Source organism: Diadema antillarum, unplaced genomic scaffold (assembly GCF_040938485.1).
Source record: "Diadema antillarum isolate AM-2024a unplaced genomic scaffold, OU_Dant_1.0 scf00000202, whole genome shotgun sequence".
NCBI classification, from domain to species: Eukaryota; Metazoa; Echinodermata; class Echinoidea; order Diadematoida; family Diadematidae; genus Diadema; species Diadema antillarum.
In genome coordinates, this window is record NW_027271091.1 from 268,959 (window position 1) to 284,302 (window position 15,344).

At 37.9% G+C, this 15,344-nt stretch overlaps 1 protein-coding gene across 1 annotated transcript; it reads left to right on the plus strand.

Annotated features, from left to right (window-relative positions):
* Window positions 1-2,360: 2,360 nt before the first annotated feature.
* Window positions 2,361-11,282, plus strand: LOC139723891 (sulfotransferase 1A1-like). The gene is made up of 7 exons (XM_071635096.1): window positions 2,361-2,548; window positions 3,878-4,060; window positions 4,868-4,995; window positions 5,360-5,609; window positions 8,922-9,016; window positions 10,078-10,279; window positions 11,173-11,282. Exons 1-7 carry the CDS (start codon window positions 2,542-2,544, stop codon window positions 11,280-11,282), a joined length of 975 nt encoding a protein of 324 aa, XP_071491197.1. The 5' UTR covers window positions 2,361-2,541.
* The last annotated feature ends 4,062 nt before the right edge of the window (window positions 11,283-15,344 follow it).

Below are 15,344 nucleotides of genomic sequence, written 5' to 3' on the forward strand. Positions count from 1 at the left end.
AAATTAAGAATAATTTCCAAGTGTCTATGTCGTCGTCAGAAGAAGAACTTGGTTGAAATGTAAGGAAACATTGTTTAGTTTTTGTTCTTGCTTCATTTTTTTCATTATGGATTGTGTCTCTGAAATCATATATTTTACCTGTGTCAAGATGTCTTTTTATCTCTGTTTTTTCGGAAAGTAGCAGACTTGATAAGTCATTACGCGCTATTAACCAGCCTGGCCGTTTAGCAACCTGCTGAATTTCTCACGATTCTTTGCTCATAGCAATCAAACATTAATTTCAATACTATAATATCACACCCTTTTATCATTATTTTGTTTTAAGATTGATGCCCATTTTGTATGTCCTAAACCTTGCGTTTTATGAAGAAACATCTATGAAGGTTAACAAGATGTTTGTTGAAATGAAATAGGCTAATACAGTCGGTGTACGTTGAATGCATCGATGTGACATTTTGTAAATGTGAGACGCCAGTTAGGGGAGAAAACGTGTAATTGTTACAAATTTTACATTTTGATGTCTACTAGACAAACAGAGAAATTTATTTCTTTTTCTCTGTGAGAATAGCTTATCGCCCTTATGAATTGGAAAGAGTACTTAAACAAACAAGCATGAACAAGACATTACTCTATAATAAAAAACAGCGAAAATGTTCACTCTTGAAGGAGTGAATAACAGAAAAGAGTAGGTTTACAGTGATATTGGAGTGAATTTTGAGTGAAAATGTTTATTTTCACTAATTTTAGAGTGACATCAGGCAATCACTCAAAGATTGGGTACTCTGTTGCAATTTAAAAAGTACGCTAACACTGTGTGAGCATGTCTGTCGGCCTGTCCATCTATCTGTCAGTGTGCATGCACGCTTGTGCATATATGTATCTACCCTGATCGGATGCTACAAATTAAAACATAGATAAATATGACATACATTCACATTAACAACGTTGATCATGAATAAACGGGATAAATTAAGTGACTCTTTCCTTTACTTCTTATCAAAGTAGATACAATTCAGTACCAAACAGCGATACATAGGTAAATCATGCAACATTACAGTAGTATTTTTTTTCACGAAGCTAAATGCTCACGTGCTTGTCACTGATTTAACTGATTGAAGAGCTTGATCAGTTGATGTCTGCACAGAAGCTTAATGAAGGAAAAACCACATGGCATTAAAATCAGACGTCTTGTATCAAAGTAAAACATAACTAAACTGAAAATTCATCGAGGCAAGTTGTTACACTTCAATAATGTTCAAAACAGATGGAGCAAGTTGTTACAGTGTAACAACCTCACATTCATAGAATGTTCAGGCGTGATCAAATTTCACGCGCATGAGATCATTGGATACAAAGTTTTGATGTGATAGCTTGTAACGCCGTCTCTTGTTTAGATTTTTAGAAGATGATCTAAATCTACAGCTTTGACAGTTTACCCGGTCTCTCCAACATAGCGTAAGATCTCCCACAAGTGAAAATAAGTTTTTCGTTGTTAACATGATCGCATGAAGGTAGGCACACTTTACCACACTGTGTGCCATCATTGAAGTCATGTGGGTACTACCGCACGGGTACTACTACCTATTAAAACAAACCAACAAACAAACAAACAAACAAACGAACCACGGCCCTCGCCGCGGTCATGGTATGATTGTGAGCGACTTTTGGACTTTGGCATCAATTTGCCCGCTGTTTGATACCGAATATCGGCTTCAATGTCAAGGCTGGGACGGTAACATACTTCCACGCACCAGTGGTATGTTTCGTTGTGCGCCGCTCCTGATTTTTTTTTTTTTTTTTTTTTGCTACGACCTATCAATGAAGATAGGGTTAGCCTTTTCCTTTCCATTTTTGTCTTCATTCAAGCAATGCGCTACAACACGCCGCGATTTGACTTGATTAATTTCTCGAGAGCATTCAAATTGTAGTGGTTTCTGACTTGCGCATGTTGCCCATGTGTATACTGGTTTGCAATCCCGTATAATTGAGAAGGAGAGAGAGAGAGAGAGAAAGAGAGAGAGAGAGAGAGAGAGAGAGGGAGGGAGTGCTCTAAAGCACTTTTGTTTTGTTTACACTTTTGTTTTGTTTTCTTTTTTATCTCACACACTCACTTATAAAAATGACCCATGGTTCATACACAATGCTGCGTCAGCTTGCACTAAATAGCAACTCACTAAATTACTTGCCGTTTCTTAGTGAGTGAATGAATCTGTATTCCATGTTTTCAGAGAGAGAGAGAGAGAAGGGGTGGGATGTGAGAGAGAAAGACACGTTCAAAGTTCATGTCGAGGTAGCAACGAGAACATAAAATACAATATATTTGTGCGTGAAGACGAGTCATTTATGAATCATTTGAAATACGACTGAGAGGATAAGTACAGATAGGGGGAAGCGGTCCCTTAACAATAATTGAACTATGCCCGCAAGCGAAATACACCCCCATGCATGATATTCTTCATATTCACCCTCTGATGGGAGTCGACGTATAGAAAAACAAGAAGAGGGCTTGGTTCACTTCGACAACCAACGATCTACTTCAAAATGGCAGGTAAATATACATTTGATATGGATCATAGAATGACAACACATTCCTATGTTTAAGGCAACTCGGTGATGGAAAGGTCTTTGCTGATTTATGATTGAGAAGTAAACATGGTTAACACGTTCATTTGTGTTTTGTAATAGTCATAGTTATTCGACAAGCAGTAGGCCTACTTGTGAATATACAAAAAGTAACTTTAGCGTAATACATCAAATGCAGTAAGGGTGTCTGTTCAAAACAGTATACCTCATAGTATCATTGTGCGTTATCAGTCTGTCTTAGGTCATGTTGTACCATATGCATTTTTGCCTATGCTGTTTTTACTGCACATGCGAGGATTGGCCAAATATGATATGTCGAAAAGAACGACAAAGTCCAACATTTGTATTTTAGCCTGCACTAGGTTGCCAAACCATGGCCATCGTTTCTATAGTTTTGCAGGAATTAAAACAAAGACAGAAACAAAAACAACGGCAAACAAATTTATCGCTTCCATCCAGGGACGTCCGTGACTCGTGATTTGTTATCGAAACTGCAGCAAAAGCCTCGTCATGATTATGAGCACGACCTACTAAAGCCAGGATATGAATGTCATGTTGGATTTTTGCCATGCGCGTTCTTCGCAAATCGTTGGCGTGCTCCGTGAAATCAGTCCTTTATGTATAATTCTTTTCTTTTTAGTCCCGCGAAAGCAGCAAATTTTGATCATTTTCTAGATCGTAAGTTTGTGAGACATTTATCTCACACGTGAAACGTGCATTTGTTGCATGTTTGGGGGCGTATACGCACCACGTCACATCTGACTTATGTAAAGTGCATGACCAATATGTCTGATTCCACACTGACTTGATTTCACCAAATTCTATTCGTATTTCCACAAATTACACTCGTAACATACATATTGTACGAATGAAACGATGCTTAAAACAAATAGTAATATCCCGTAGGTAGAGGACGGAACTTTTACAAAACATTTAAGTAACAAAATACCTTTAAATCAGTCTAGGGTTTGCCATATTTCTATGCAAAGATAAAAATAATGAACAGGTAGGGGAACCCACAGGAAAGCATATGCGGGGGGGGGGGGTGGTATGTCGTCGACAAAGAAGTCGATACACACACAACACGCACGCAGGTACACCTAAACAGGTGTGCGTGAATAAATCAACAACAGAAATAACAGAGGGGGGAATAGAAGGACGAAAGAGAAAATAACAAATTTGACTCCAACTCAAGACAGTTGAAGTGTAATTCCCTTACCTGTGATTACTGGAGCATTGACAATACGTGTTGATGTATTTTGTTCAGGCACTACTTTGTGTTTTTATCACTCAGAAAGAGTTCTTGGAAGTGAGGAACCTATCTTTTCGTCTGAAGTCCCTCCGTGTGTCAAAGAGACATGCTATGAATATCGAGGTGTAGTTGTACCGACTCACATGGCCCCTCGCGCCTTAGCTGCATTGGAAAATTTCGAAGTACGGCCTGATGACACCTTTGTCATAACTTACGTAAAGTCAGGTGAGTTGTAGGCCGTTTTTATTTCCACATCCTTGGCTGATGTTCACCTGACACCATTATAATACATTTGACCTGTATTTCTCCTCTTACTCGTTTTGATGACAAAAGGACGTGTCTGTAAGGCCCATCGATTTCAAGTCAACAACTTGTCGTGCTTGTGAGGGGTACAAACGACTAGATGCTTCAGATATCTCTTGTCTAATCGACCCTTACAAGAAATAAGAACCTTTACATAAACAACACCGTATATCATGGTCATAAAATCATGTTACATGCACCCCCTCCGAAAACTTCCCCCTTACTCTTTCAGTTATAATGTGTACTTTTGTATTGTGCTCATAGTTAGTAAGGAAAAATTCATAAAATTTCATTTTTATATTCCTGAAGTTGATATCCTGACGTGTGTCAAGGGTAATACTATTCCCTCTGCCTTCTAAAAGAGGCAGGTCAAGTGCTTTATTATTAGGCGAGAAAAGTGAAAATATGTCGAATTTTCTTTATATTTCTTTGTATCGATATTGATGTGTTCTACTAGTATTACTCCATTTCCTCACTCACATTATCCACACATTACATGAAACATTTTATTTGTGCCATTGGGTATTAATATCTCCCTTTTCTGGACCAAACTTTCAAGCATTCAGAAATCATTGATTAAATTAAGTGTCTGTTGATGTGTATGTAGCCCATACTATACATTGCGATTTAACTTGAATTGTCTGAGTGTGTGTGTGTGTGTGTGTGTGTAGTTACAAATGTGTGTTTTTTTATAATAACGCTTTATATATCTAAATTTTTCCCCACCAGGTACCACTTGGATGCAGCAGATAATGCTGCTCGTACTTTACGAGGGGGATGTTGCAAAATTAGAAGGGGATCATATTTTGACCATGGTTCCGTTTCTAGATACAGTCGACATATTCAATTTTACCGATGTGAGTATTGTTTTATCGAATGTCTTCCTGTTACTTGATTTTCAGTACTTTGGATCCATAGCGTCGTAGACACTCTTACACGTACGTTTTTAAAAGAGAAGCGTATAAAACGGAAAGTGAAAATCACAGAGCAGGACAAAGTACCATAATTTTTTTTTTTTTTTGCTACTGTATGATTTTCCTTTTGTAAAAAACCCACATTTCCAATGCATCTCATCAAATATATTCTGTTCATTCTATCTCTTTGATCAATTGTTTTGTTTTGCTTTGTTTTTGCAATCTTCCGAACAATGCCGCCTGACCTGTTCATCAAAATGTGAATGCAAACTGTTTTTTTTTCTTCTAATTCCGTACATTTCCAAAGCTGAGCAAAGCTCCACCAGTGGCTGACTATGCCAAAGACATGCCATCCCCACGGATTTTAAAGACCCACTGTCCTACCGACTGGCTGCCCGTGGACATCAGATCAGACGACCCCAAAGTTAAAGTCATCTACGTGGCAAGGAATCCAAAGGACACGGCAGTGTCTCTCTACCACTTCTGTCTCTTGCTTGGGAATCTGCCGTCCTACGAGAGTTGGGACATCTTCTTTGAGGAGTACATCGCCGGAAGAAGTTAGTGACGTTACGTATACCAAAATTATATTAGCATGAAATCGAGAAGATGCCAGGAATATAAAAGATATGCAGAATTAGTCATACAATAATTCTTATAAGAAACGTTTTAAAGTTTTTGGGAGAATGACTTTCTATGAGTTATGTCGATTTATGCCAATTGTATGGAAAGTTACATGGATTATGTAAGGGTAATGCAATGGTAATCATTTCTCCTTCAATTCATGTCTCCTCTGCTCTGTATATATATATTTTTTTCTTGAATAATATCGAGAGCGTTTGGCGGTTAATATGTTTTATTTCATCCTTTGGATGGATTGTTTTGTAATATAGTATAGTTGATACTTATGATGTATTATATTACATCACATTATATCAATACGCTTACATGCACTGGCGTAGCCAGGGGGGGGGGGGCGATGGGGGCGGTCGCCCCCCCCCCCCCCCTAAGATTTGGACCGGGGATTTGGGAGGCGGAAAAAAAAATGCGTGTATACTGTATGCATGCACATGAAGCGGGTCTCCTTTGCAACCTTTCATCAAATAAGATATTTTTTTAAATATTTCACTCAAAGTGTGCACCAGATCGTTGAATTTCAATTCAAAATATGCAAAATCTCTCGTGCTTGGGAGGGGGTATCCCCCTCCCAAACCCTCCCCCTCTGTGCCTCTTTCCCTAGCTAAGTACACTTTTTAGATTTACAAAAAAAATTATGAATAATTCTGAGTGCACAAGACTTATCACTTATATTCCGAAAACTCAAGGTTCCCTCATGTATAAGGGGAATTTCCCCTTTTAATCGACCCTTTCCTCCCTCAGCCCCCCCCCCCCTATTCAGTTTTTTTTTTGTTTTTTTTGGTGATTTCCCAAATGTTGATTCCATCAAATATGCGTATACGAGATATCTCAATTTCAAACTTAAAAAGGCAAAAGCTCCATCGGAAGGGAAGGGTGGAGATAACACTCGCTCACGCCTTCTCCCTGCTCCCCCCCCCCCCCCCCCCCCCCGCCATGCATAGAAGTAGACTGTGGCTATACCCAGATCGCTCTATTTCAATTCTAAAAACGCAAAAGCTCCACGAGCGGGAGGGGGAATCCCCCTTCCCCTAAGCTCTACCTCTCTAGACTTTATACATACACTGTACACACAGATGGTGCACATTCGGAATAAGAGCTAAATTCCGCGATTTTAACACTTCGATGAAGAAGTATTGCACCAAAAATTTGCACCAGATCGCTGAATTTCAGGTCTGAAAACGCAAAATCACCTTCGTGTGGCAGGGGATATGCCCCTATCTATACACCCTCGTGTGCATGCTTTTTCTGTTTGATTGCTGAACAGACAGCGTTCATGATATTCAGTGCAAGAATTAATACAAGAAGACTAGTGTATTTAAATTATACCATTTTATAGGTAAATTGTTAAATAATAATCTACACTGAAATATACTGCAACCTTATTGGGACTGTTTCAACTCGTTAAAATACGCAAAAACATGCATCAAATTGCACCATTTGCAACATCAAAATGCAAAAAGTTCTCACCGTGGGAGGGGGGACACCCCCCTCCCACACCCTCCCCTCCCCCCTCGCTCGCTCCACTCGGTCGGGTTCAGTCGCGTTCATGATATTCAGTGAAAATAATTAATACAAGAAGTGTATTTTAATTATATCATTTTATAGGCAAATTGTTCAATAATAATCTACACTAAAATATACTGCTACCTTAAACAAGTGGGACTGTTTCACGTCGATAAAACGGGCAAAAACATGCATCAAATTGCACCATTGCAAAATCAAAATGCAAAAAGTTCTTACCGTGGGAGGGGGGAAACCCCCCTCCCACACCCTCCCCTCCCCCCTCGCTCGCTCCGCTCGCTAGGGTTCAGTCGCGTTCATGATATTCAATGAAAAGAATTAATACAATAAGTGTATTCAAATTATACCATTTTATAGGCAAATTGTTCAATAATAATCTACATTAAAATATACTGCTATATACCTTAAACAAGTGGGACTGTTTCACGTCGATAAAACGGGCAAAAACATGCATCAAATTGCACCATTTGCAACATCAAAATGAAAAAAGTTCTTACCGTGGGAGGGGGGACACCCCCTCCCACACCCTCCCCTACCCCCTCGCTCGCTCCGCTCGCTCGGGTTCAGTCGCGTTCATGATATTCAGTGAAAAGAATTAATACAAGAAGTGTATCTAAATTATACCCTTTTATAGGCAAGTTGTTCAATAATGATCTACATCAAAATAAACTGCTACCATAAACAAGTGGGACTGTTTCACGTCGATAAAACGCGCAAAAACATGCATCAAATTGCACCATTTACAACATCAAAATGCAAAAAGTTCTTACCGTGGGAGGGGGGACACCCCCCTCCCACACCCTCCCCGGCACCCCCCCCCCCCTCCTCGCTCGCTCCGCTCGCTCGGGTTCAGTCGCGTTCATGACATTCAGTGAAAAGAATTAATACAAGAAGTGTATCTAAATTATACCCTTTTATAGGCAAATTGTTCAATAATAATCTACATCAAAATAAACTGCTACCATAAACAAGTGGGACTGTTTCACGTCGATAAAACGCGCAAAAACATGCATCAAATTGCACCATTTACAACATCAAAATGCAAAAAGTTCTTACCGTGGGAGGGGGGACACCCCCCTCCCACACCCTCCCCCCCTCGCTAGCTCCGCTCGCTCGGGCTCGGTCGCTTCGCTCCCTCGCAGACTAACCGCCCCCCCCCCCTAAGATGAAATCCTGGCTACGCCGTTGCTTACATGCACACATCGGATTACTTCGCCAGGAAACATGTTGTCTTTTAAATGTGTAAACAGCATACGGAGATTCATAATGTTCAAAGTTCATCAACATGCTCTGCATGAAGAACAAACTCACGTTGAAATAATCAAAATGATTCTGAGTCTAAGGCTCACCTTAAACCTTGTTCTTTTTTTTTTGTGCTCTTAATATGATTTATTTGAGCATAGGGCCAATACGCCTATGCATAACACATGAGTAATGTACCTAGTTGTTGTAGCGTGTATATTGTGCGGAACATTGTACATGTCTAGGGAGTGAAATTCTTTCACAATCTTTGGCTAAACATTCCGCAGTTTGAAATATTTGAATATACACTAGTTTGGAGCAAAATGCGAAAGAACGAAGTTGTTTGATTCTTTTTTTTTTGTATGAAGCATTTTCTTTTGCTTTTTTTTTTGCTCTCATGATAAGGTTGTATATAATGCTGTCATGTTGTAGTTGATTTTTTTTTTTTTTTTTTTTTTTTTTTTTTTTAGCGCCAGTCGGATCCTGGTTTGAGAACGTCCTACCTTGGTGGAGAAGAAGAAATCACCCAAACGTGCTCTTCCTCAAGTACGAAGACATGAAAAAGGTATGTTCTTTGATATCACAATTACATGCGATCATGTAGGAATCAGGATAAGTAATTAGTATGGTTCCTACGTGTTTTCATGGGTTTTATTTTAGCTCGCTCAGTAAACGACGTCATTATAACCACTGTGCCAACCAAGTCGTCTTCACATTCCGGAGAAATTTTGATGAATCAGTTATTATTATTTTTTTTTCATTTTTCACGGAAGACCTTATCTATTGCATCATCTTTCTGTTTTCCCCTATCCCTCTCTTGTTCTCTCCGATCGGTATCCGATTGTATTTTTTTTTTCTGTTTTCGTTTTTTTTTTTTTTTTTTTTTTGGGGGGGGGGGGGGCCGGGGACAATATTGTGACGCAGTCAAAAACCGGTAAGATAAAAAGGTGTCAATATGAAAATGGTCTTTATGAACACTTGTTGAAATCAGTTCATGGTCTTTATCTTAATTGTCTGTTGAATGAGTCAAGAAGTTATATTAGTATTCTTGATACGCACATATACACGTACTTATACATGCCGCTATTCTATTTGATGTTCATTCTGTATTACCATCGGCACGCATTTTTTTCCCAGAAATTCGCATTCCTATTTTCCATTTCCAAGTGCATATTCAAGTTAAATGTGACGAAAACACACCAAAAGAGCAGCAAAGCAATGCCGGTGGAATCCAACCTCCTCCTATAAAAGATTGCATCAAAGAAAATACTTGGGATACGTTATTTTGAAAGCCCTTCTGGCAGGTTTAACACATCAGGTTTTGTCCATGATCAAACAAGCGAGATAAAAAGCAAAGGCGGAGAAGAGTGCTGTGAGATTTCCAAATTGAAAACGTGTCATGTTGTTGATATCTTGATTGTCTCGTGCTTACTGGCATTTGTTATCAAGTATAGGCAGGCGGTCTGAGAATCAGCGAAAGAGTTAATGATTTCTCTGTTCGCCGCCCTCTTTCTTCGAGTTGTATTGGAAATAAACGCCTTATTAGACGTTAATGAAATATCTAGCGATACAATGTATGTTTAGGGCTATATTATGTATGTTAAGTATGTATTATTGCAATCTTAGGATCATCGTGGGACGGTAGAACAGGTGGCCAGCTTCATGGAGAAATCCCTCTCTGATGACGTCATAGACCGCATCGTTGAGGCCTCCACCTTTAGTGCGATGAAGAAGAGCAACAGTTCCAATCCTGACTCACTCATCACCACATCTGGCCTTGCGAAGAACGAAAACACCATGAAAAGTGGATCATCATTCATGAGGAAAGGTATGGAGTGCAAGAAAAATATAGATCATACTCTTTTTCGGTAAGAAATGTTACACCCGAAAGAAAATCTTAGTTTTTGCATATCATCAAAAAGACAAAGGTCGTCTCTGCCGAGACTTTATTAGTGTTGCTGAGTCTCGTGTATGGTCAACTTAAATTCAATGTGTCGCAATGGTATGTTCTGCTGTTTCTCGCAAACTCAGTGTTGTGAAGGAATATTTAAGGCGCTACTCACCCTAAATAAAAGAAAGTTAATACTCCTGAAATCGACATTTGAATGGGATTTATGAGAAATTTAATCAATTTAATCAGTATAATTTGCTTATAATGACTTGACACTTTAAACTTTTTCTTGCTCTCTCTTGTCAATGTCCGACAGGACAAATAGGCACCACACATGCATTTCTTCTTTCCCCCTCATGTTCCCATGCTCTCTTTGTAAATACCCCCCCCCCCAACTCCTATCAAGTATCATTTTAACTATTTGCAAGCATATAGATTGTGTGCACGGGGGTTGCAACGATTTTCAAGCTTTAAGCTTATGTTGCAATTCCTTTGCGTGTTCGTTACCTTGAATAATGTAGCTCTCTTAGTGGAGTTGTATACTGTCCTGTAACTGCTTCTTGTCAATGTATACTTATTGTATAAATTCTGTCTTGGCTATATAAGATGTACCTGCATACATTTGTATGCATTCCTATTTTGTGAACACGCATGAAATCTTGAATAAATAAATAAAAAAAATAAAACAAAAAGTTAACATTCGTGCAGAACTAGGGCGGAAGGCTTGCAAAGAATATTTTCACTTTTTCCCTGTTGTTCAAAAATGAAATGCTGATATGATAACAATCTTGTAAATGACTGTTCTGCTATACATTTTTTTTTTTTGTTAGGTGCCATCGGAGACTGGAAGAATTATTTCACAGTTAACCAGAACCGCCGGTTTGACGAACTCTACGCCAAGGAAATGGCAGGCACCGGGCTGGAATTTCAATTTGAATAGATTCAGTTGTCTATAATTCTTTTTGCCCCTTCTAGGCTGTCAACGTGCCATTGATTATACAACGCTTTTACTGTCAAACTATTTTCTTACCTTAATAGTATATTTAGCCTAGTGTGTCATAAATGGGAAGTTCATACTAACCGCAGCTATATCGTTTTAAACGTGAAATCATCTTTCTGGAAAAACTGATTTATTATTACGTTTTTAAATCAAGTGTCGTGTAAGTAAATGTAATATACACTTTTACTTTGATATTTCAAACAGTGTTTGATCTGCCAATGATTACAAACAATTAACTGCAACCATTAAATTGACGATATATACATATACATATATGTATATATATATATATATATATGAGAGAATATTCGGCGAAGAAGAAAAGGTGAACTATCATTCCAGATATAACTACTGAACGTTACATGAATATGAGTTTCTACAAACTGGTTTATTGATATATCGGATAATTATAGGACAGAAACCTACAAGAATATGAAGATTATTTCGAATTCCATCAAAAACGCTGGTAGCAAGAACTTTGCAGAGATGCTTTGAAAACAAATCCTGTCCAGTGATGGCAGTACTTGGAAAACGCGTATGAGACGTAAGAATACTTTTATTTTATGAATATTCTGTGGTTTATTCGTAGCCATGTTGCTATTGAACGTTGATGTATTCTTTATCATAAAATTCATGCCAGGCCATGAATCGGTCTTACGTACCAAATATTCTAATAAAAGCGTAGGTAATACAGTACACTCCCGTTACAACGAACACGGTTATAACGAAATTTCCTTTACCATGAAGTGAAAATGCAGGTCCCAAAATGATAATCATTAAAGTCTATGGAGCATATTCCATTACAACGAATACGGTTATAGCGAAATTTTCGTTAAAACGAAGTCATTTCCCAGCGCATCCGATACAGGAAAACATAAGAAATATTCCTCTGATATAGCAAAATGCAAATATTTACAGATCATCTCTGCATGGGTGAAGTACCGCTTCACATTTCTGTGTTTTGAGAAAGAATCCCTCTGTGTTCGATTCAAGTGTTACACATCGTATCTGAGGAGGAGAATTCGCATTGTATAATCCGAAAAGGTTCGTTATTCCGAGGGTATTTCGAAACACAAAATTTCCGTAAGATTTGTAAGATTTTATTGACTCTATTGACCCCCTCTCGGGGTAGGAGAGTACAAACATATTTACAATATGAATACAAAAATATAAGTGATAATGTACATGTACATGTGAAAATAACTGATATGAATAAATATATTTACAAAACAAGGCGTAAAGGACGTTTATCTACTCTACCACTACGTGTACAAACATTCACATCTACTTTACTTTCTATGAAACTACTGTCTTTCTTCTTTGGTGTTGAAGAGAACTGAAACATAATAATTCTGACAAATTTGGCTAGTTTTTTTCAAATGGCAAGCATTAGTTGAATTGAATAATTTGACCATAATATGTAATGCACTTGGTCTACTGGCCGTCAAGCTACTTGGTAAGTACAATAATCTCTCTTTGTTGAAAAAGGGACAAACAAAAATATAACGAAATTCATCCCCTATATCGTCGGATGAACATATAGTACAATGCAATTCATCTGTCAGGCTTGCATCAAACCTGCCCTTATTAACAGGTAATCCATTAGATCTACATCTAAATTTACTTAATGTATCTTTCTTACACAAGACCTGTAAATACTTCTCTAACATCAAATTATCCTTAAACATTCTATAGAGTTGTACAGATTCTATTTAACCATGTTGCTGCTCTCCACTCTTAAATAAACATATCAAAAAGTCTAACTTTTGAGGTGTGTGAAACCCATGCAGCACTAAATCCACCCCCTTGTGCTAACCACACATTCCCTAGCCCTGCATAATGAAAAATATTTGCGATGAATAATAACCATTGTGATTTTGACGGGGAGTGTATGTCTCCTTGTAAAGGCAGAAGACATTTGAAAATTGTACATGAGTGTTTGGTTTCTTTCCCCTTGACTAATCTCAACCAGAATCCAATCATTCGACATTTGATATAGTTCAAAATTGCTCCACGTCCAGTTTCACCATAAACCATACAATCAGGAGTACATTTGTTCACAAGCAAAATTTTTCTTAAGAATTTCCCATGGAAGATTTCAATTTGGTCTATGCACTCATAACCTCAGATTTCACAACCATAGAGTAAAACAGGTGAAACAAGATGATCAAATAGATGGCACTGTGTGTCCACAGAGAACTGTAACTTTTTAGCCTTGACCAACATGCTATAAAGTGCTTTTCTAGCTTGTGTGACTTGTTAAGAAATTGCCCTTTTAAAACTACCATTATAATTGAATTTAACTCCAAGGTACACAAAGTCATCTACAACCTCAAGTGGATCACCAGAATAAACGAATTCAGGAATTCTCCCACGGGAGAAAATAACAATTTTAGTCTTGCTTGCATTTACAGTCAAGCGCCAATGGAAGATAAACATTTTGTACCTAGATATTAGCTAATCGGAAAATGAAATAGGGTTCGTTATAACGAACACTGTATTCTATGTTTCGTTACTCCGAATGTTTGTTATTCCTAAGGTTCGTCAATTCCAAACTGAAATAGGGTTCCTTATTACAAAGGTTCGATAATCCAAACATGATTGCAATCTTTGTTATTCTGAAGGTTCATTAATTGGAAAAATGAAATAACGGAAATAGAAAATAAATGAGGAAAGTAAAAACCCTTAGGACTTACAAACCTAAAAATGTTTTCCAGTTGACAGAAATTAGGATTTATTTCATGTCCGGATTAACGAACATTTGGAATAACGAGTCTTTGGCCTATTTCACTTTCGGAATTACGAACCTTCGAAAGAGCGCACCTTCGAAATAACATGCCTTATTCTATTTTTTCGGATTAACAAGCCTTCGGCATATCTTTGGAATAGCGAGCCTTCGGAATCATGAGCCTTCGGTATAACAAACATTTGAAATGACGGACCTTTGGACTAACGAGCTATATGACGGACTCCTACACAATAATTTCGCGTACGGAAAGGGTTCAGATCGCCCAAATTAGTTTGAAACTTATATCCACTTTATTACGACATAACGATGAGAAACACACAGGACCATTGTGCACCTGTGTGGCAGTGTGGTCTTGGCTCATGCCACACACGGAAGGGATGGTACAGTATTGGTAAAGATAAGCATTGGGCTTTTAACTTTTTGTGGGATGTCAAGAAACCACTTATGAACTGATACAGTGCATACCATTCTAAGAAGAATTCATAGTTTATCAAATGAAAATCGCTATTGTAAATGGCTGAGACATCCAAAAACAAAGTAAAACAAAGCGATCCTAATAAAAGGTGGGTCCCGTATTTTATTGGAATTGCTCTGTCTTGGATATCTCAGCCATTTCAAAATCAATTTTCATCGAATAAACTTCGAATCCCTCTTGCAGAACGTATGCTCTTTCATATTTCATAAGACGTTTCTCATTATCTCACCAAAATATGTTTGAAACCTTAAGTTAGGTCTCAACAAAAACTATTTAATCCCTTTAGATCAGTCCAAAGTTTCCATGTTGTCAAAAGATCTTGTAATAACCGTGATATACTTTAATTTTTCTCCAGTCCCTGTGAACGCACATTGCCACCGTTTGAATTTGTCCGAAAAGGTAATGTTAAGCTATTTTCTTTTTAATTTAACACTTGATTCCATCCTCCTCCCCCCTCACTCACGCACACGCACGATGAGGCATACGCAATACTGTTGCCCGCACACTGATACATGTAGTAGAACAGATCGATTAAAAACGGTTATTCGCATATATTCACTTTGGACAGTTGTGTAATGGTTGTCAATTCAATTACACAATGTAATACTGTCACCTTTCCCATCTACTTCATAGGGAAATTCACTTTCATGATTTGTAAGCGTTGCCATGTTTGTAATGTAGAATTGCTTTAGTGTATTCACATTTTAATGTTATTGGAGCTTATACTATTTTTATAATAAGAATGATCGTGTTGTTTATCATAGCATATGATATGAGT